This window comes from Limanda limanda, chromosome 19, assembly GCF_963576545.1.
Source record: "Limanda limanda chromosome 19, fLimLim1.1, whole genome shotgun sequence".
In the NCBI taxonomy this organism is placed as follows: Eukaryota; Metazoa; Chordata; class Actinopteri; order Pleuronectiformes; family Pleuronectidae; genus Limanda; species Limanda limanda.
Window position 1 is genome coordinate 17,229,793 of NC_083654.1, and position 23,789 is coordinate 17,253,581.

Sequence of the window (23,789 nt, forward strand, 5' to 3'; positions counted from 1 at the left end):
GGGTCCTTAGATGAAGATAGGGGGACGTTGGTGGCCTGGATCTGAAAACAAATGCACAGGTTTGCTGGACAGCTGCCAAAGCTTTAATAGTGTGTCCAGGATTCCTGCCATCGCCTGACAAGAGGAGGCATCCTGGGCACCGCATCCTTTAAAAAGTTGGATGTGCATGTGTGCATGTGCAAGGTAACAGCATTTTGTGGATGTGGGGTTGCAATATTGTGGAAATGCTGCAAGATTTATGAGTTGCTAAATATGAAATGAAATATTGGGCTGTAATTACTGGCTAACCAGAATGTGCAGAAGACTCAATGTGGCCCCTGGTTGATGCAGAGTTGTTTACACAAACAGGCAAAGGAATGAGCTCGAGAACAATAATCATTAGGAAATAAATAATAAATATAAAGCTAATTACTCTGCCAGGTCAACCATTTCCAAAATCCCAAATAGGAAAAGAACATTATTATCTCAATTTCATTGCGTAAACACTTGCTGACACTGCAGTGAGCAATGTTCCCAATGAATATTGAGTGTAGAGCTGCTCTTTTAAATTACAAAATGTCCAAGAAGAGCATGAAAATAGCTGAACAATACGATAAAGCTACAATGTTTTGTTGATAAATCTTACAGCCGATCTTTAGAAAATAGTTTTGATGTTAAATAATTGTTTTTCTTATAGGCTGAGATCATGTGCTGCTCTCTTTGTCATTCTGAACAACTTCACGTTGTGCATTGCTTGCTGAATAAAACAATTTGAATACACAGCGATATCTTGGAATTTAAGAAATGACAGCGGGAACCCTTTTATTACTATTACTTGACATTTTACTGACAAACCAATTAATCGAGAGACTTATCGGCAATAACAATACTTGTTAATCACAGCAATATATTAAACACTGCTTGAAACAAAGCTCTATAAGGGAATTATTTCAAGTTAAATATAGACCAATAGCAAAGGGTTCAGCCTACATACTTAAATACTTAGTTTGCAGTTATGTAGAGATGAGTGTGAAGCCTGTTGGGGTTCCCGTCTTAGCATTTGGTCAGGGTGACTGCAGTGACACAAGCAGGTCGAAAACAGTGGATAGGGACATCATGTGGCTCAGCAGTCATATAACCTTCCATAGCAACCAAAGGGCAGCAAATAGAGAACTGCAGCGCTTACAGCAAGGGTATTCCAAATTTAATGAAAACGGGGGCAACATTTACAAAACGAATGGGTACTATGTAGGACATACTGCGAACATTGTAAGAGAACACTGAACGACCAACACAGGAATTTCAATCCCAATACTGGACTGATTATATATGTATTATGAACAGTCTTTACTGCAGTGTTAGTACAAAATAAATACCTTTCTGATGTTAACTTTTCAGCTGGCATAAAAACACAAACAGATGGTTTTGTTTTCTGTGTCAGGGATGGGGTGTAAGATCATCGTGTCAATATGCAAACAGCCAAACTGCTGCCTGTATACTAATGAATGAAAATTGAAAAATGCCAATTGCATCTTGAGGTGAAGAGACATAATGGCATAAATATTGACTTGCCTGGGGGGAATAACTTCAATGCACATTACTTCAGCTCTAACTGGGACCATTAGACACGGAACAGCTATAAACTAGCATTGTTCATTTGCACCAATGCCTCCGCATTTTGACAGTTGAAATAAAGATTCACAAAAAGAGTTCGGGCTATAGAAAAGGCTGTTGGAAGCAGAGTTATACAATTCTGAAATCGAGCACAGTCTGGTACTTGGTGTAGCTGTGGATGTGTTAATTCAGTGTCACACTGCAAGTCTGTGGATCAATATATTTTTTCAGTTTTGAAACATACTGCTTTTTGTACAATAACAGTTTTATAATGGCAATCAGCCAATGAGCTCCATATCCCTAATTTGCAGTGCTAGACAGGAGCATAGTCACTGCTATTGACATCCTAATTATGTTTTTGCAGACATATAGGTTATCATCTCACCTGTGTGAAAACAGCTTGGTAATAACTAACAATGGCAGAGACGAATAATACCCTGTGGGTCTAATAGAACAATCAATCTGAAATTAGCCTCTTTCCTTAGCCAAGCTAGACAAGATGCTTACACAAGCTATACGCAGACAAAGAGAAGCATTGAATAATACATTATCCAAACAGGGTCGAGAATGCACAGTGATCATGGATGCTGTAGGAGCAGTTCGAAAACAGTCCAAGGCAAGAATGTGAAACACTGTCTAGATGTTGGAATCATTTAAGTGGCTCATTCATTGCTCAACAGGACTAGAGAAGCTGATGAAATTACTTTTTTGGCTGCTGGTAAACCAAAATCCTGTGATAGGTCCAGAGTGATGAGGTACAGGCTTTTAAGATAGTGATAATTAAGGAAGCTTAAACAGAGGCAGTACAACTCTGCAGTTGTTCAGAAGCAAATGACTAAATGCATGTGTATAAAACTTTAACCTTGTGGCTTAAGCTGGAGGTCTGCTGCCAGTGGAGGTCTATTAAAAAACTAAAGAGGAGGTTTTGTGCAACAGTCATTTCACACTCGATAGCTTCCTGCATTTTGGAATAAACTACGACAAAGACATTTGTGATGGCAAAAAAGCATGTGCTCACTGTGATCACCATGATAGGAAGATGTCAAAGAATGGGCCTGGTCAACTGAGTCCAATGAGGCAGACAGACAGACCCTCACCCTACACCATAACATTTTCCCTCCCAATATAGGAATGACATCTAAAAAGATGTGAGAAATAGCCTCGTTTTACAGCTTGGTGTGAATCGTTCCTCCTCATTACTTTGTTGATACCATGACCTTTCTTCTAGCGCCACCCTCGAGTCACAAGTTGTCATTTATACTATAAAAAAAATCAGATTGATGGTTTGGCACAGAATTTCGTACAGACAACTCCCCCGCCCTTATATGTATCTGGGTTGGACTAAAAATATACCACTCTTCCCCTACAAAAGAATTGCAGGCACTTAAGTCACACGAAGGTATATTTGATTCATCGCACAGGGAACTCTACTCTTTGGTCATTCAGTATGCAAAGGAGAACAGAGGGAGGCAGATGGGTCTATTGTCTGAAAATAACCTGAGCGTATGATGATTGTGAAAAGCTTCATAAAAAACACATGCTTAGAATACTGTTGTGGAAACAGAGGACAGAGACTTGGGGTCAGCACTAAAAGGCTACTTTAAGATTATCAGTACTTATACTGGAAAGCCATCTGACAAAAACACGAAGCAACTCTGCTCTCTGTCTCCAATAACACTTTGCAGAGGTATCTATGTGTGGTATACAAATAAACTAGAGGCAAGTGTTGATCAGTAATTACGGATGAGGCATCTGAACTCAAACCATTAATGGTTAAACCCAACGGTACTTACTGTGAAGAAAGTTATTTTAGCTAAGATAGGAGGTATGCAATGATCAGTCAGACTCCCACACACCGTTGTAACAAAAGTGTAAACTACAAACAAGAGAATCATCTCCTGTGATAGCTTAAATATTCCCATGCAAACTGAGCATCATTTAAAACGATTAAGCTTCTCCTTCTGTGGGCTGTAATACTATGAATTTCCTACAGAGAGACGAAACTTGGACAGGACCAGAAATATGGACTAAGCTTTGAGTAAATATGCAAAACATTCACACTTGAACTTCTCTCCAACGTATCATCAAGATAAAAACTACAGCCTTACCTGTAGCAATGAACACTCCAGCTAATTTATGGAATACATTAGGGTCACCTTTGTATCTAGTTTAGTGAAGGGGAAGATTCAGAAAAGCAGCTGAAATATCACTCCACAACAACAAATGTTATATCGAGCTCTCAAAATACACACCAACATTCAGAGAGATATTGAACTTTTCACATTAAGAATTAGCATACATAATAATACTTTGGTAGAGCTCACAAAAACAAAATGTCATCTCTTTCCTTACAGATAAGACTGATCGACAGTCCATTAACATCTCAAAGACTACTATTTTTGGGATGAACCAATGTTATTTGCAAAAAATAACTGTTTTCAGCCACGCAGTTATCTATATTTTTTATACAACTCCTCCAAAGGAACGCTGTGAGCGTTGGTCTGACAGCTGATGTGTGGACTTTAATTGCAACAGATGCTGCTGTGCCAGTTGCTGCATGCTACATGGATGCCAGAGGGTAAATTAGAAGCATGGATCTTTGCAGTCGAGATTAATCGCAAGCGAAAAGATGAGCATCACTAACAGGAATGTGCAAACTGGAGGGGTTTGATGTTCCACATATACAAGTCAGCTAGGGAAAGTTTTAAGCTCCCAGCAGTTAATTTTACAAAGCTAATAAGAGATTCCCACCTCTGATAGACCCAACGGAAACAGGTCGGTGTTAAATCGCTGAGGATAATTAAAGATCGTAGGGGACAAGCAAAGGAGAAACGGTCAATACTGGAGGATGTTTAATCTACTCATGAGTGGACAATGATGTTAGAAAGGTCACTTCAATATTCAAAGCAGTCATGTCAAAAATAATTTCAAACTTTTAATGAAAAATTGATTAAATTCAATTCTGCAGGTATATCAAGAATATATACCAGTCAAGATAGAAAATACCTATTTGCACCATATTTTCAGCCACAGGCTTCACTTAAGTTTAACTCAAAGGCACTACAAGAATCTACTTCAAATATATTTGTGTCTGTGCGCTTTGAAAAGCCTTGAAACTTATAGCAGCTGTAGTTTGAAATGACAGAGCAATGAGAGTGTGTGAAAGGGGTTTCTCCAAGTGATGAAACCTTCAGAGAGTTATTGCCCGCGTCTGCAGCTCCCCTCAGCTTTAAGTAGCTTTATAATGAGTTTCAGCTCATTGTTTTAGCCGTCTGCCTGCTACTTTACTGTTCTGGTTCCCTCTCCCTGCTCTCATAAGAGTTATTTTCAGCCATAGAAGTGAGTTATTGAAAACTTCAAAAACTCAATGTACACTACCTGCTCAGCACCAGAAAGCAAACAGAAAGTTTTTGAATAGCTGGTGAACAAAGCAGGGTTTGGGTGGGGCTAAATTCAAACCAGTTTGATATTAAACCACACACTGCACTGGTCTCGTAAACCAAAGTTTACTATCAGTTGATGCACCTCCCTCAGCAGACACTCCTGAGTGGAACATAATGACAGAGAAAGCCTAAGAATTAGGGTGTAGTGACTCTGATCCGCTTGGTGATAACCTCTAAGTGTTTTACCAACGGCGAATGAAGCCTCAGTAAGAAGCAGCACCACAATCAGCAGGACAAATGAGATGTATTTTTTTAAGATGTCACACAATTGAGAAAAACTAAAATATGAGTTCCTATTATACACGTTTTATTCCCTCCTTCTTTCTTCAGCTCCCAAGAAGTCAGAAACTGTTTTACAGTCACTGTGTTTAAATGGCTTGTACAGTAAGTGTTAAAGAAATTTAGACTTGTCTCAATAGGTTTTCTTCAAGCGCATTTTTCCAAGCCGGGCCTTCAGGTGACAAAGCTTTGCACAATGCTGGATTTAAAATAATGTTAAATGTCTTTGACACAAGAAGTATTCAACGACAACTAAGGATTTATACTCTCAGCCAATTTAAAAAGGTAAAGAGTGGATAAGAAATGTGACGTTCCCAAAAGCTCAAGTCACTGAAATTCAAACTGCAGCTTGTGAATCAAAGGGAATGGATGAAAGGCATGCCAATTCTACATTTAGCAAAAAAGTCCACTGGGGCTGAGGCTTCTCTTTTATCAAAAACCCACTGTTACCATCCAACAAAAATAGGGAAGGCACTGGGAAAGCCAGGCATCAACAGCAGGCAGCAGTGAATCCCAGAAAATGGAAGTAATTACTGGCGTGCAAGGAGCCTGCTTTCATAACGAGCGGCTAATCAATTCGATATCACAAACACAGCAGCAATAATTACGTGCCTAATCATTACAGGCTGATATCTCTATTGAAGGCACTTTCAAAAGAAATATCCCATGTTTCATTATGAATTGGAAAAAAAATGCTTTTAGGTTTAACTATTCACAAGATGCAAGGAAAGTAGCACACATGGAAAAGCCATGATGATTTACTCGTCTTTGCCCTCAAAATGTCCTTATGCTACAAATGTGACTGAATTCAACATCAAAGCTTAAGAGACAGACTCTAACACATATCAAACACCCCCCCCCCCTGTGAGGGTCCATGCTTAAAATCCTGTAGTGCGGGTAAACTCAGGGCAGCGGCCCACAGTCATCTACAGCTTTAAAAATCCTCTTCTCTTCAGCCAAACATCCACCTTCTGCACTAAAGGGCGAAGCTGGAAGATAAAAAAAAGAACACAGCTGCAGACAATTATACTGTCTACATGCAACTGATTCCCCAGGACAAAAGGTTATTATTGCTCTGCCTTTGAGCATAATGTCTTTGCTAGGAGCTGGAGAGTCACTAGAGGACAGTAGAAAGAAGCCAGTAAGACATTTACGCCTCATTGGGTTAAACATCAGTGCAGGACGCTCAATAACACTCCAGTCAGGAAGATACTAAACACTTTACACAACCCCTCACTGCAAACTTGGCAATCATTAAGACACTTGCACCTACATCATAACACAAGTTACTGGTGCCCCGAAGCTGCAGTATCTGCATGAATGGGCTTGTCACTCTGGTTCAGAAATCCTGAGGGGTCAAGATTTACTGCCAGGGCTGAGCAATTATACACTGTCTTTTGTACCGCTGTGGTCCCACCGTCATTATTTCCAAACACATTGCTGCCACTGCCATTTCATATTCTATAGCTGTGAGAGTGCTTTGCTCTCCCACTCTCCCTTTTCTCTAGAGTGGTGACAGTGCAATGTTTCATTATTCCACAGGGGACTCTTTGAGGAACTATAAATTCCCACATCTTCCAGCCTCTACAGTGCACAGGGAGCGCAAATACATGAAGTCTGTGCGACCTACTACTGTATCTATCCTACTAACTAACTAGCCTGGGGTATAAGCTGCTTTTGCATGAACATTGAGATCTTTTGCTGTAACTGGTTAATTCCCAATGAACTTTCGAGGGAAGAACACTGCTCTTTGAATAGTAAAAGATGCCTGAGGGACTTGAACGTGCCCTGCTGATAGACAGGGCTCTGCCATGTACTGCTGTAGAATCAACGACTGAGAAGGACATACAGAGGAGACCTCAATCAAAGGCAACTGCATTTCCTGATCTATTCTGTAAGTTTTTCCAATTATAAATTGAAAAGTCATTAAAACTACATTGGAACTTGATCTTTGGACAAGGAGACAGCCTTTGTTTGGACTATTTCTAGAGACGCAATTTTAATGACAGACTGCACAAACGTCCTCTGCATACTGAGCTTGTGTAAGGGCTTGAATGACTGAAATAATGTGATGGAATGCATTGTTAACGATGACAAAAGATGCTAACAAAGATCTTCAGTAGTTCAGTGACTCAAGAGTGTAAACAAGCAATTTAAAAGGCTTTACTCAGTTCCTTGGATAGATTGGAAAACAGAAACAGGCATTGTTACGCATTCTAAAAACAAATGTCATCATATAAGATTCAGTTATAATATTAATTGCTAATGAACCCTACAATCAAAGATCCACTGACAGATCAGATCTTCTTTGTAGAAGCTAAGATGAACATAGACAATATAGGCAACATGAGCCCAGAGAGCACTGGTTTGATGTAGCAGTCCTTAATGATCCACACAATCTAATGAGCAACCCTGCCGAATACAGACATCAGCGGGGGGGGGGCTTCTCGAACTTGTAAAACACAGAAAAGCAACTTTGCCATAACTGTGACTCTGCATGCATACTTGTACTGAGAGAAGAGGACATTGCTTCGTTTAGAGGGGTGTTGAGCAAAATGACTCTGGTAATTTCCAGTAGAGGAATCACAATTAGCCATTTCTCCAATTGAATATAACCCCAGACATGGTAAAGCTTGCACGCTTAAGGGCTTCAGTACCAAGGAGGAAGGATTGCTTGTGGCTAAATGGAGAATACTGTAGCTGCATGCCCTGCTGCGCGTCATTTAGGTCGAGGCATCCCAAATGCATCTCAGCACAGGGGTGAGTTTTGTTCTGTGGCTGAGCCAGAGCAGCAAGAGATCTTGTTTCCCAAGCTGAGTCACTGTAGTCCAAGTAACCACAATTTTGTGGAACATTTGAGATGTGGTGCCCACTAAAACAGCTGCATGACCTATTTCAGTCACCCTGGAGGAAAACTGAGACTGAGAAACCTTTTCCACATCCTCTGAACACAGTACCTTTCCGAGCTGCTGTAATGTGGATACATGTTGTTTTTCCTCAAACACGAAACACAATGAAAACATCTAGTGTTTTATTGCTGTCAGTTACTGTCAAGTTGTTGCACAGCCTCTGGTTATCACTAAAATAAACTAACAACACATCTGAATAAATGTGTCAAAACAACACAGCCTCCTCATTAAGGATATCAAAGCGTTGCATGGTCAGCGTTGCTCTAGTATGAGCATGGTGTAGACAACAGCCCCACCAAGAAAAATCAAATCATATATTCCTGACAGAAAACACACAGCTGCCCTGATCTGACTTTGAAACTTCAGCAATGATAAAAATCAAGCAGCACAAGCACTCAGATAATGCATCTGTGTAAAATGCCCAGTGATAGCATCTTAGTAGAAAACGGGGCTCCAGGCAAAGAGAATCCATAGGACAACAATGAAATCATCCTGGATATAAACTCCACACTCTCTCACCAACTCCCAGCAGATTCAGAGTAGTGAATGAGACCAAAGGCTTCCGCCCGCTCTCTTGTCTGGGTAGCAAATCTCCAAATCCCAGCCAGAGGGGGAAACAGATCCAGCACCCTATTACAGGGAGCCTGAGAGATGGGACTACGTTTCATTTGCAGCCAATTTCAGCTTTTGTCTAAAAAGGCCCCATCAAATAGGACCCAGTCTTTGCTAGGAGTGTTGTAATGACATTATGCCAGCTCTAGCTGCAGTAGTGTGTATTTTCAATGATGAGAGTAGGTGATGGAACAGGAGAAAGAGACAGATGACTCTCTCAGCCCAAGACTCCTGATTGAACTGCTGCCCAGAAATGCAGAAGAGGGAACAGACAAGTTGATTTCTCTTTGCAAGTGAATGATGCTGATGCAGACAAAAAGACTAATGTCACAGACCCTACGTCACTGCACCTCTAAAAGAGATAAGCTTAGTGATAAAATCCTGACAACTATCTTGCTTTTATCAATGAAGCGGTAGAAGTACTTATACTTTGTCTCTTCAACAACATGTGGTAACAGGGCAGATCAAGATAAAGATGAAAAATAAGTAAAATCCTCAGCTAAAACCGCCAAAAACAAATGATTATTTCTCTACAAAACAAGCTATACATTCTTAAATATTCAACACCAAAGGTTCAGAAAAAACAGTCCACGTTGCCATTTTCAAAGCAAAATAGCCTTAAAGACCTGATGAAGAGAAACATGGATGGATTTTGGCAGCCAAATCACATGGGAAATTTCTTTAAATGTGACCAGACGGTAATAGTAAGAGCTTAGTCAAAAAATAATATTCTTTGACAACCTTGCCGGCACACTGACTGCAGGGGGTAAGCATGCGATCAAAGTCAGCCAAACATACAGATAAGCCATAAAAACAACAGTGCTTCTTATGATACAGTGAGGTTTATAACAGTATAATTTTCTCGAACAATGGAAGGGTCCAAGTTTGTGTGACTCAAGAAAAGTAAGATGACAGGTGACAGACTTATACAAGTTCATCTCGCTTTGAAATGAAACTCTTGGCTGCAGGGAGGGCCGGCTGGGAGTTGGATCACAGATTGAGAACAAGACTTGCCTGCTAAGTTACAAAGACACACTCATGGGGAGAGAACAGAGACCCATAAAATAAACCAAAGAAAGTGGCAAATAAAAAAATTGAAAACTTTTTATTCTGAGACTATTGACAGAATAGTATCTCAGTCAGACTGCCACTTGAATTGAAAAAGTATGTTTCAAGGTCGAGATAAGCAGTCAGGGTAAATGAATTCCTAATGACCACAGTTATCGTCCAAATTGCTGCAACTACATTGAAAGGGAAATGTCAAAGTCGGGGGTCACTTAGCTCTCCTGAGTGAAATCATATCAAGTGCCTAATGATCTCCTTCATATATTCCAATGAAGCGTTTGGGAGCATTTTTAATGGAGAGATGTCATCATCAGAGCTGGATTCATTGCTCAAGTGTAAGAACTTTCCTCCTTGATCTTGCTAACTAGAGTGTATCTGCTCCAAAAGAAACAAGCTTTGAAGGTCGCAGGTTGACATGAAAACCTCTCAGAGAGAAGATGACACCATCACAGCCCCACTTTAACTTCACAGGCTTTGATTTTAATGTCAAATACATAAAGCACCAGGACGGGGGAGGCGGGAAGGCAGTGACTGTCACAAAGAGAAAAACAACAAGAAGACCAAAGTAAAATAAGTGAATAAACCTATTGAAGATCTAAAACTAAAACATTTATACGGAGTTGATAATTTATTAAAGTTCCAAGCAGTGACATCATCACACTGAGCAGATTAGTTGAGGGTCGAGACAAATCCAGAAAATTAACAACTGGCTGTATTTTATTAATGACAGACATTTACAAAGAGCCAGAAGTAACTTTATAGGTTATGCACTAAAAGACACAAGGACACTTCCCGAAAATCATCAATCATCTCAAACGAAGCAAGCAGGTCAACCCCAGAGACCTTTTCATGGGGGATCCTTAAGAGGTAGAGCAAATGTAAAATACTGTTACACAAAAATAATTCAACAAGGAAGGAAGAAGTGCAGCCTTAAGACCCCATGATTATTGTATCATTCAATTTTTACAAGGACTTGGCAGCAGTGGCCTAGAACACATGGTAGTCAGCCAAGCCCAGACAAGCCTCTTTACTATTTCTTACACAGCAGAAAATCTCATCTGGATTCCTCTCAGTATTCCTGCAGTGCTCTTACATCACAAAAACAAAATCTTTGGAACATGGGTCCAAAAGGAAGGAAGTCAATCAAATTTGTGCCTGATTAAAATTGCAAAAATGAAAACTATGGAAGAATGTAACATATCCCTCTTGTGCTTTGATCAAAAGCTAATTCTAAATTATACCTTCAGGTTTTGCATGATGGAAGGGTTTTTTTGGGGGGCATTTATTCCCTTCCTCTAGTTGAGGCTTAAGGACAGAGAATGTATGAATCTTGTTAAGCCGTATGATACCATTTGTGAATATGGGCTATTGAATAAAATTTGATTGTTTTACATTTGTGCATCTACAAGCAGCCCAGAATTTAGCAGCATGCATTGTGATGATGTATTAAGAAATCCATGTGCACACACTCCAAATGTTGTATGAACAGCATACAAGACACTGCATCCTCCCCATGTTTTCTCCTGACAGAACAGGAAGATGTGAGGCCTGTGAAGGATATGCTGGCATCAACATGATGTCCATATGGCAGCTGACTCTGCTCTGACTCAGTAACTACAGAGTCCAGGACTCATTGGGTTTATTCTTCCCTACTGAGCAAAATCAGCTTGGCAGAAAAGTGAACAATGAGACCAAAAGCTTTTGAGGATGACAGCAAGTTTCCAGCGAATCAGTGGTAAAAAAAGACTAAAGCTCAAAATCAAGTGGGTCAGAACATCCTGTGGCGGGAAGAAGCCGAGCGACCACAGCAGACATGGGGGACTGCGGCATTTGGGACAATGATTAGCATTTGGAAGGAAAAGCTCTTCTACTCCTGTGGTGCTTAGTATCTCAAGGACACATTAAATTGAGGAGTTGGGGGGCGTTTTATTTAATTATTATAGAGAATCTGTTCGGAAGGCTTGGCTGGATTGGGTGGAGGGATGTTAAAAGGGTAAAGTGAGAGGGCAGAATTGTTTTGTCTGTAGAAATGTGATGTGGGAAGAGAAAACGATTAGAAATGTTATATATTTATTGTAAAATTAACCCTTAAAACAGCTTAAATTGGCCAATAAAACCGACCTGTTGATGCATCTGTGTGGCTCGACTGTCATTGATGCAGCAGCGGAGGAGTTTTTTGTACATGGCGAAAGACAGAGGGAATTACAAATCCTATTTGGCCTTTATAAACTATACAACGTTTCTTTATTCATCAGCCCAACAAGGTTAAAAAGCATTCAGTGATAAGCCTATATCTGTCACTTGAATATGAAAGGGTTGCATTTTAAAATTGGAAATGTCTTAAGGCCGAACAACAAACTGTTTATCTAATGGACGGCAATTGCACTGATGCCAGCTGCGGTTTGACTGGAGCCACAATGACTCATGCTATTCTCAAAGCACTCCTTTGACTTTTTATAGCAGCAGGTTAGATGCAAGCCAACAATGCCCACAGTTTTCCATGAAGGAACATGTTCTCAGCAGGCTCTTACAATATATTATTACTGCTTTCACTCTGACTGGCATGGCGATGAAGTTTTATCAATATTAAAATATGATAAAAACACACCTGACTGACATTGTCCTAAGATAAAAGTTTGAACTAAAATAGACCTGTGGCTCTATCCTTGCAGAAGTTCAAACCTCTCACGGGATATTTAATGTCTATAATGAATTTTTAGGGACTTTTAACATTCTTGATTAATTGGTTTCAGATGAATACTTTTAATCTCAGTTTCCCTCCACTCCACCCCCTTTCAGCAGAAATGGCACCTTTGCCACTTCCAAAGCTATCATTGGTTTTAGAGGTCAGTAAAAAACAACTTAGCGAGTACAATTTTGTGAAAAGAAATGTGCAAGAGCAACTGCAGGACCAGATACTTGCAACCTGCATGTAATGTGATCTACCAATCTCTAATGTGGTCTTACATCAGGCTAGGGCTGGGCGATATGGGAAAAAATGTTATCACGATATGTTTTTCCATTTTGATCGATCTCGATTCTTATCACGATATGTAGTTTTTGATCAGTTTCCTGAAGCCGTCCCTCTCCACTGTGCTCAGGGGCATCATATCTGTAGCTAAGCAATAAGTAATAGCGCTCGTTATATTTTTTCCCCGCTTCGATTGTTTTCATATGGGGCAATGGCTGCAAAACACGACTGGATGGACTGTTGTTTTGCTAACGTTAGCGATGCTAACGGGAGACGTAGTGGTCTTGCCTGTCTCTTTGTTTGGTGTCGTGCAAACTTGAGCCCGCAGAGTCAAACTCTCTGTGTAATCACTGGGATGGTGCCGTCTCAGGTGATTGAAAAGGTTTGTGGTGTTTCCCGTCCTGGCTGGTTCCGACCGCCGGCATATTTTGCAGACCGGCTTCGTCTGCCCCTCGTCCTTTTAGCCGTATCCAAACCACGTCCGCACAACTGACGTCGCGTTACGCTTTTTTTCGAGAAGGTCTTCGGTTCCGGGTGATGTAGTGATGTCGCTCTCACATTCGGCATTATTTTCGCTGTCCCCGACTTCAGTTTCACTCATTTTTTCTCCTTTTTCCAACTTCGTTCTCTCTTGTTCTCTCTCTCGCAACTGCAGCAGCTCTCACGATGGGAAGGGGGCGTGTCGTGTCCTACCTGCAGACGGCAGCCGGCAGACTCCGACACTGTTGTTGCGCTTACTTTTGCCACGTGAGATCGAATACATGTCACGAGGAGATAATCGAAATCGATCAAAATTTTATCGCGATCCCGAATCGGGATCGAAAAATCGCCCAGCCCTACATCAGGCCCACTTCAGTCTTTGCCGTGGACCGAGCTCTACCTTGCTTTATAGCTGGTCCGGCTCACCCAGACTACCTGCCAGCTGCTCTGCTCGATAACAACAATGATATGACAGCCTCCTGACAGGCTCGTCTTTCTCTGCCACTCGCACACTGGCAACCTATTCCAGCTGTCATTTTGTCCCGCTTGACACCACTCCATTCGTCCAGCTGTCATTTCCCATCCTCTGCCCAGACTCTTCTTCCGCCCACTCCGCCGAGAAACATCCCCTTCAGAGCCCAATAACAATTACATATATATAATTACTACATTCAAATATATGTATTTATACGCACATAATTGTGCATATTCATGTAAGTCTAAAAAGGTGGGGGGGTAGAGCTGTAGATCTGCAGTAACTCTACGGCTATGGAGGTCGATGACATTGAGTCCGCCCCTCAACAGCTCCTCCATTCAGCTGAGCCCTGCAACAACAGAAAGCAACCCTGGGCCGTGGTGTCCTTTCCTGGCTGTCATCCATTCTGGCGTCCTGATACAAAGCTTCAGCCTCAGACCATAATGCTTTGTAATGTCACACCAGGTGGGCTTGCCAGTGCCCAGGCTGCAACAATTAAGTAATCCCCCTCTCAATGGGTTGACGAGAAGGACCATCGAGACAAAAACATTTGAACAATGGACACATCTGAATTTGGAGAACATGAGTAGGTTTTGCCAAAATGGAAAGATGTGATAATCTGGACACATTGTTTTAAAAACAAAACCCACTCAACTAATCAAGGATAGAATCAGTATTCATTTCTTATATTTAAAAAGAAGTGGTCAAAGAATAGACTTCATATAAAGATGGATGAAACATCTCCAATTCCTCCTGTAGTAAAATATGAGGCCGAAATATCCTGGATAAAGGTGCAACCATCTTGCACTTTGACCTGTGCCACCAATCCATTTACTCGACCAATCATGAGTTAGTCTCATAGGAGAATCTGAAATCTATATAACAGATTCAAATGCATACGATACGAATATATGCAATAGGCTTACATAAATCTTACCTTGAAAATGGGAAAGGGAATAAAATACCTCCAATGAAGACGGAATAATCAAAATGACAACAGCACAAAAGGCATTTGAAAGGCTTCAAACTGACGGCAAGCCACTCATCCGAGCAGAGATCCAGCCAATGGGCACAACACACAGAAATAAGCAGACAATTCTCAAAGAAAACTTGCAGTGAAGACTTAATATAACACATTAACAGCGCACTGAATAGAGAACACAAACACCACGGGGTTGTTACAAATATCTAACCTTCATAATAACCACTACTTTGGGATTTATTTGATTAAGCCCGCTCTCAGCCATCTACCTTGGTTTGCTGCTGATGCTAAACAGAGAATTTCTAGGGACTTTCTGCAAAACATTGGAGGGATTAAATTGGAAGGAGAAAAAACTACTCAAGAGTAAGCTGCATTGAGCTATTTGAAGTATTCCGTAATGCTTTAGAGATGCTTTAAGCAGCTGATCTTATTAAATTGGCTCTGCTGTAAGTAATCTATCAACTACAGAAGACATTCAATTGAACCTGAGGCATAGGCTGACAAAATAACAATAATAATAATAAATTTAAAAAACCTATCCTCTGCATTAAAACAAAAACATCAAGCATGTACATGCGCACACACACAACCTGATGAAGACGTTTTTTGAACAATCAAATCCTCTTTGGCTCCACCACCAAAACCTCCCTCAGATTGGATGTCTGGCAGGCATTAATTTCTTCTCTTCCTTCACGCCTCCTACCAGTTTCTCTCACTCCTCCTTTCTTCTCCTCTCTGTATACAGGTGCATCGCCCACAGAGTTGCATGCGGACTCCTGTCAGTAAGAGAACTGGGATGTATGATATGATTTCTGTTCCTTCTGCCCCACTTCCACCCCACCAACCTGTGCCTTCCCTCCAGAGGGCATCGAGGACTACTTCAAAGCTAACGTGGAGGAGAGCTGGAGGGGGATAAGGCGAGACAGAGCCAATATTCAAGAACCGTAAAACAGACAAAGTCACATGAGTATCATAACAAGCAGATAGCTATTTCCATATGCAACTACATCTTGTTTACCCTCAGGATAAGCCCTACTTTAGGTTTGTCTTTGCACATACATCATCTGCACCTGTTGGTCTTATGTTGTTTGCTCTCATCGTGAAGGAAAACAAACCCCCACTTTGCAGCCCAATTCAACAAAATCTAATTCAGAGCACACCCTGTAAACAATGGTTAATATTACTTGTTCAACATGTTCATTCTGATGTTGGTTCTGCTTGTTGGTGGAACTAAGTAAATTCAAAGCACGGGGACCACCTGCTGACCACTTCTACTACTAATGTACATAAGCACCGCTATAGAAAAGCCCACAAGGTTGAAAGGAGCGACGTCAATTACACCCTTGCATTTGTTTAGCGCAAACACCGCTCCTTCTGCTTTTCCCTGGGAGGATGGGTTCTGCAGGCTGGGCGGTCATGGAACAACAATCACATCAAAGTGCTCATGACAACACAGAACAAAGTGCGAGACAAAAGCAGCATCAGCCACACATCCCCACGCTGCCTGGCACATACTGATGTGTCAGTCTGTGCATAGATGAAGTTTGTCCAGTTGTTCCTGTAGCATTTTCTGTAGATGAGAATGCTGGGGATACGTTTTGTTTTGTTATCCAGGTTTGTCCATGGGCCCACACCCACAACATCAGTTCCAGTTGTGGATACAGTGAAGGAAAACGCTATTTAGACTGTTAGACCTATTAGGGCCTCACAAAACAAGACAAACTGATCAAAATAAGCCCTATCCTGCCAAGTTAAAAAAAGGCAAAGAAAGTATTCCTGGATCAGTCCCTTTATCCAGGTTCATCCATGGGTCGTGCCCCACCCCTCCACAAAATGTGATGGAATAATCTCCGTCGTTTTTGAGTAATCCTTTTGACAGACAGACAAATGGTAATGACAGCATAACCTCCTTGGCAGGGGTAAAGACTGCCTTTGGTGCAAATATCTAATTATATGGTTAGCATTATTAAATTTAACCTTGAAACAACTGTAGCACGATAAAAGTACTCAGATAATCCCTTCATCAGAGCAGGACTTGTCTTCCTTAAAATAACCTGAAATAACGTTATGAAAGACAACTGTGCCATGTCATGTGGGCTCACATTTCGACATCAATACTCTGCTCAGTGTTTGTCAAATGCAAGTATTCAAATCATAATTACACTTAAGAAGCAGATAAGCACTGGATCTTTGGCAGTTGCAGCATAATTTAAATTTTTTGGGTTCAAATTTTAATGGGTTCTTTCGCCCACGTCCCATCCTTCCATAAAGTTTCATGGAAAACTAGTTTTTGCGTGATCCTACTGACAAACAGACAGAGGGGAAAACATCAGTGTTTCTCGAGGGATTTCTTTAGCAGCTGGGACCGGCTGGCCAAACCCAGCCTCAGCCCTAAATCCTTTACTAACCACTCACACATAGAACTGATCTCTATAACAACCTGCTGTATTACTATTTATGTTCCTGGATAAATGGGGCGTCGCTTCTTCTTTAACAATGAAGTTAACATAGCAGCGTTAGCTGTAATTTCTGATGTGTTGCCGTTTATCGTTAACAGGGATAGGGAGCACAGGTTAGCGGGGGAGTGAAGACATTGCTTCATATCTGAAATTTGTAAGAGCATAAAATCACACTCCTTAAATTTCAATAAAGAGAGAATAGTTGTAATACACAGGTCGTAGCTGTCAGAGGACATTGCTCTTAAAAGCTCATTAGTGAAGGACTGCCAACACCAGATACAGGACTGTCGTTAAGAAAGGTAGGGCAGAGGACAGACTCAATGTAATTTGCAATGAATAATAGCCATGGCAGCAATGTGCTGAATCTAATGCAAACAGCGAGCTAGGCTAAGCCTCTCCCACCCCAGGTAATTAAATGTTAAGTTTAAACACTACACTGGCTCCAAACATCCTGTGATGCGTATATTGTGCTTGTCTGCAAACTAATATCACTGAGGATGTGCAGCCGAGGTAATTCATCATGCGAACAAATTGGGCCACCATTAAGGTGTCGCCATCAAGGCATCTGTGACTCGTGTGGCCTCAAAGCTGCTGAAAAGAACCCTTGTAAGGTGGTAATTTTTTCCAATGGCCTCCAACAAACTGGCTGACAGGCAAATTGGGACCTAAAAACCAGGCCATTTCCTACATCAATTCACCGTCTATTGAATTGACCACTGCTGTTCTTTATACTGTAGGTTGCCTTTTGTTACTCTCCTGGACAGCATCCCAGAAAAGCCTGAATACAGAAATGTTTGCACAACAAAGAGGATAACCTTCGAATCGAGGGGATGAAGAAAGGAATAAATTCATTTAAGCTGGCATTAATAGTTATGGGAGATAAAACGTTATCTTGCTGATGTTTTGAATAATTCGCACAATAATTATAACTCCCACTGTAAACCCAGGCTTCTGTAGAACAAACAACAGCCAACCGAATCTGGTATTAATGTGTTTGTGTGCCTTTCATTGTGATAGCCAGTGGCTTTGTCACGCCTGCCGCTCCTTCCTGTCAGAAGCAGCTCATCCACACATGCCTCAGGTGCTCCGGAACAGATCCGCCTCTCACACATGCAGCACACCTCGGATCCACAGACTCCGCTGCTACGCCTGACACTCGTCCGCTGGGAGGCCCGGTCTGGGGAATAGCACTTAATCATCAGGGGCTTGACATCGAGCCCTCTGACTGGGGAGAAACCAAAAAATAAAACGGTTCTGCAACGGAGGGGGTAAAAATGGGGATGTGTTTGGTTTTCTTGTGTCCGCTACATGTGGTGATACGCCTCGAGTGCACGAGGGCCAGAACTGTGAGGCTTTAGTGGTGACAACAGAGCATGAGCCAAAACAGTCATTGGCTTTGGCACTGGGAAAAGCTGTGAAATGGATCATAAGTTGCTGTGGTAACTCCAATCTATTAAACAATGACCAATGTGGGTCTAGGAAACCTGCTTATTGTAATGGTCAACGAAGGGAGGACACCAAAATGTTTGCTGCTGCAAAAAACTGGACACTGTATCCACACTGAATATTTCATAAGCTGTTGGTCAGTCAGTCGGGGGGGTTTAAGCTGGGATCACAGCAGCAGCCAAGTGTCTGGTAGGAAGATCAATCACGACTTATTCTCCATTTTCCCACACTACTGCTCCGGCTACAGTGTTGCTGTGCCAGCATCTGCTCCTGGGATGGCCTAATCTACTTTCAGCTAGATGTCATGATTTTAGTGTGTGAAAAAGACAGGAGAGCAAAAACAGGATGTGTGTGTGTGTGTGTGCGTGAGAGTGAATTCACAAAAAAAGCTGCAAACCGCACTAATGCTGCTGGCTTTACGAAGAAAAGCTGAGCTGGTAACAGGACCTGTGGGGCAATTTCATTTTCACAGCACTTAACCAAGTTTTTGCAGCGAAAAACGATGTTATCAAAGAAGTCAGAAACACTACCGCATCCTGTGTGCGTGGTTATCAAAGGGATGTTTGAGATAGTGGAAGAATTCCGTGGAACCGTTGTATAATCGCACATGATTGAGTAAGTTTGTGTGTTGCTTCATACATTTTCAAACCAGTGCATCCAAATTTTGCAACAAACCCAATGAGAGGCAGGTGAGAGAGAACAGGAAGAAAGACGATAGTTAGAGAACAGGTTAAACACTTTCCACTGATGGTAAGATGAACCCAAACAGCTCTAATATGGAAAAGCAAACACAAAAGAAAAGTTCCAAGTAATTGGGAGCTGAAACTTTTTGGTATTCCCACATAATAAATGAGGATCGTCTGAAAAACATACTTATTGCTTATCAACTCAACTCTTAGGTGCTGTCTGAGTTCTGGGGCGGTGGATAATGGAGCGGTTTAAAAGAAATAGACATAAATTTGACATTTACTGGTTAAGATTTCCGTGCACCTTGATGCATGAACTTTATAAAAATTAGCATAAAACAAAATGCACTTAGAACGGGATTATAATTCAATAAAATTTTGACTATAACCAAATTATTCTTTCTATAACAGTAATATTAAAGGAAAAATCACAATTTAGATCAATGCAGACGACTGTGCAGTGCATTGATTAGCTCTGCACACACACATTGTTTGCTCTTCAGAAACGATAATTATGTGTGTGTTTGCGAATAGAACAAGGAAGAGCTCGAGAGGGATGTTTTGTGTGCGTGTGATACATCAGAAGATAAGAGGGCCGAGGACTGAGAAGCTTGCTCGTCCATACATGAGATCAAAAACTGTCTGTATGGCATTTCTCCATTCAGCTTAAGTGCCGTGAATTAACTCTTAGCTGCCGAATCTAAGTGTCAAAGAGTTATGAAGAACCCTGCATGTCAGTTTTAATGGACTTGGCTACTAAAGGCCAACGTCCTGTATGACACATAGGACGCATCCATCTAGACCTCGAGCACAACTCCGGTCATGCAGGAAGCAGCAGTCGTGATGCTGACAGGCTGAGGGGAAAGTCGAGTGAGTGTGAATGTATGTGTCTGTCCTGCTATACCAGAGTATCCAGCTCATTATTTGCCTGCCAGAGATGCTTCTTCTCCCCCCCCCCCCTTTCTACTGTCAGAATGGACTGAATGGATCCCCGACATAGCCAAGGTGGAAAGAAACTCAACTGCTTCCATGGAACCTTCACCAAACAGCTTCCAGTCTAATTCAATTTTCCTGCCTCTAACTCAATAAACCCGACAAAGAATTTGTATGAAAGCCAACACAGGGAGCAGGAACAAATATCACTCTTCTGAGGGGTAGCAGTAGCAGATAAAACAATTACTTCAAAAAGGGGGGGGTGTATATTTGTACCTGCACACATGGGAAGTTAAACCCCCACAAGGCAAAGTCTAGCAAGCAGCCACTGACTCTTTGCCTGCAGAAAACTGAGCATTAATATGGACTTGGTTTAAGAGTAAAATGCACAGGGCACGATTTTTGAATTTCATTATTTTCGATGAATGAAATAGGGAAAAAGAAACAACTCAAGCCTGACTGGTTTCAAAACAATTAAATACCAGGAAACCAGAATGAGCGTGTCAAGATGACAGACGCATCATATCAGGGACTCGCCTGCCCGATCAGTACGTCTTGTGGTGTTTGCATAGTGCAGAATAAGCTCGTTATTTCGGTGCTTGTAAATCAAATCTCTTCAAATTGCCAGCTTGTTTAATGTAATGGTTAACTGTAGATAATTTGGAGCTCTGCGCGGAGGGAAAATCACTAACAGCATCCAAGCATTCAGACGACAACGGCCCTAATCATGCGTGTCTGGGAGCGACGGCCACTTCCAATCATGTGCCTGCAGTCGGAGAAAACGCATTCTTGTTCCTCGCAGTCGAAAAAATGTGAGGAAGCAATAATAGACTGTGCAGCGTAATCATAGAGAAACACGTTTTTATCAGAGATAAAGCCTCATTTCTTGGAGTCAACAGAAATATATCAAAACTGGAGAACACGTATTTGAATAATGGCCCATTTAGTATTCGGGGGGCAAAAACACCAATCTCCGGGGGTCGGGTTTAAGTGTTAATCTCTCACTGGTGCTGACATGCACACCGAAGAATGCCCCAGAGTGCTAACTATTGCAAAATAATGTAGGCCAACGGTTCTCAGCGAGCTGATCAGGATTACACGCGGGGTCAAAGGATGGCTATGGGGAGGGAGGGAGGGAGGGAGGGGGGGTGATTGTTGCAAGATGGGTTTTCTCTCATTAAAGCAAAGAAGCACTTGGTGACTGAGTTTCACCATGTTGCACATTTAAGCCGGCAACAGAAGGCTCCATTCAAGCATGGCTTTGTTTTCAGGGTCCAAGAGGAAAAATGTTGGAGAACAGATGCAGACCACTCGTCGCTGTGAGGGCTTTTTTAAATTTGTTTTATATATCAAAGAATGCCTTTGCTTTCATTTCTGGACACATTGCAGGAGAGCGCTGCAGTTCCTGCTCGGTAACTGTGGAAACCAGATGTCCACTTTATAGCCTTACACCGCGGCCGGCAACATATCTCCTAATGCGACTGTGAAGCGGGACAAAATACCAGAGGTAGCACGGTGCATGTACCGAGTGTGTGGCCACCACGGGTTATAATCGGATATAGTCGGGCTGGAAAGAAAGAGCACAATTCCCTAACAAGCGTGTGACACATGGAAGTGCTCACTGTCGAGGTTACAACCCTGATGCAAGTATCAGCCTTGGAGCAGGATCAGGTAAACCTCTCCTCACCCGGCGCCTTGGCCCCTGGCTACACAACGCAATCAAGTTATCAACATAATTGAAAAAGGTGAATGTCACCCTGAGCAGGACGGAGCACCTGCCCTTGAAGATTAATAAAGGAATGCCTCAGCCCCATGCTGTGTGGGTGCACGCCACAGGAGTGTGTGTGTGCATGGGATCTGCGAGGGGAGTGACAGTGGCTTCGTTTCACCAACACACACACACACCAACACACACACACTCCTGGGCCCATGTGACACTGTTACAAAGCGGAATAATCCTGCATTGTGATGACGGACACACCAGACCGGATCAGATGGCTTCCGGGTTACAAACAGCCTGCTGGTGGGAGGAGCACCGGCGGCGTTTGTGCACGATTCTCCCAAATGTGCGTTCATCTCAGAAACACATCAATGCATATGAATATAAAAAATTAACGCATTGAAAAACACTCAATCAACCACATTTAATTCACTTTGCAACGATTTTTAAACTTGTTCACGCACGTTTTTCTCCCAGCAAAACCCTAAAGGAAAAGTTGTGTCTGCGGATGGAAGTGCAGCACATGTCTTTATTCTATCAACTTCAATGGAGGCTAAAAGGAAAAAGGGCACGAGCTAGTGAGGGTCCAGCCCACGTCAGGCCGGCGACCCCCCATGATCTCCCGGACCCTCCCGATGAGAGGAGCCGTTGTTCATTGTGGAGGAAACTGATCCGCATGAGGAGCTATTAGGAACACGTATGTGCTCGGAACAGCCTCCATCGTGCTTCCGACTTCCACCGATTCACATTAAAAAACTGTGGATTTCATTAGATTATCTTTGATTTTAAATTGAATTAAAGAAAGACAGAAGGAAACCCGACACCGCCCGGGGGCCAGTCGGAGCTCCGCCCGGCGGGGGGACGCCACCACCCGGGGGCCCTGGCCGGTCGCTAGCTAGCTTACCATGGGTCGAACTCGTGGATGATGCTCTCGAACCGGATCACGGCGAAGAGTCTGGAGCTGAACCCCGCCAGGCAGGCCAGGAAGAGGATGCTGAAGGAGAGCAGGGACTGCCACCCGGCCGGCTGTGCCAGACCCCCGGACAGGCCTCCCTTGCCCGGTACTCCCCCTCCACCCGCCGGTGCCGCCACGACCCGGCTGTTCCCTCCGTGCAGCGAGCCCCCGGCGGACGCTTTGTGTTTCCCGTCGCTGGCTGCGTGGTGCTCCGCCATTTCTTCTTCTTTCAGGCTCTTCCGTCCACTGCTGCTGCCACGCTCCCGGTCCGTGCTGCCGTAAACCGCCGCCTCCCGACGTCGATCCCGCTCTCCTCCGGTAAACCGAGCTACCGAGGCCCGCTGGTGTCACGCAACCGAGTGTGCGGGGTTTGAATTCACTGAGGTTCCACGGATAGATCGCCGCTACGTCCCGTCACGCACGCTCACGCACGCTCATGCGCCACATCGAGCCCGCAAACCGTCAATCTGCTTCACGACATGAACCGGCGGAAAAGGGGGCGGGACTCCTGGGGCTGGGCGAACGCGTCAGGAAGCGCTGTCTACCAATTGCGTGCCGACAGGTACGAGAAGGCGGGGATTTGCGTGTCTCAGCCAATAGGAGCCATGCACTCAAACGAAAGACGGAGAAGGCCACCAATCGAAACAGACCAAGTATTTGTGGCTGTTCCTGATTGAGATAAGGGAACCTCCCCCCGTTGTGTGTGAAGTGGACTCATGCTCAGCAGTTATTACTCAACTTGAAGTTGTCTGCGTTGAGCTGAATTAATGATATTTTCAAA

General features: G+C 42.7%; 1 protein-coding gene across 1 annotated transcript in view; it reads right to left on the reverse strand.

Moving 5' to 3' along the window:
- The window catches only part of stt3b (STT3 oligosaccharyltransferase complex catalytic subunit B), a 65,171-nt gene extending 41,690 nt beyond the window's left edge, over window positions 1–23,481 (reverse strand). The window contains exon 1 of the mRNA XM_061092210.1: window positions 22,958–23,481. Within this exon, the coding sequence (XP_060948193.1) occupies window positions 22,958–23,226 (269 nt within the window). The 5' untranslated portion in view covers window positions 23,227–23,481. The remainder of the gene's footprint in view (window positions 1–22,957) is intronic.
- Between the last annotated feature and the right edge of the window lie 308 nt (window positions 23,482–23,789).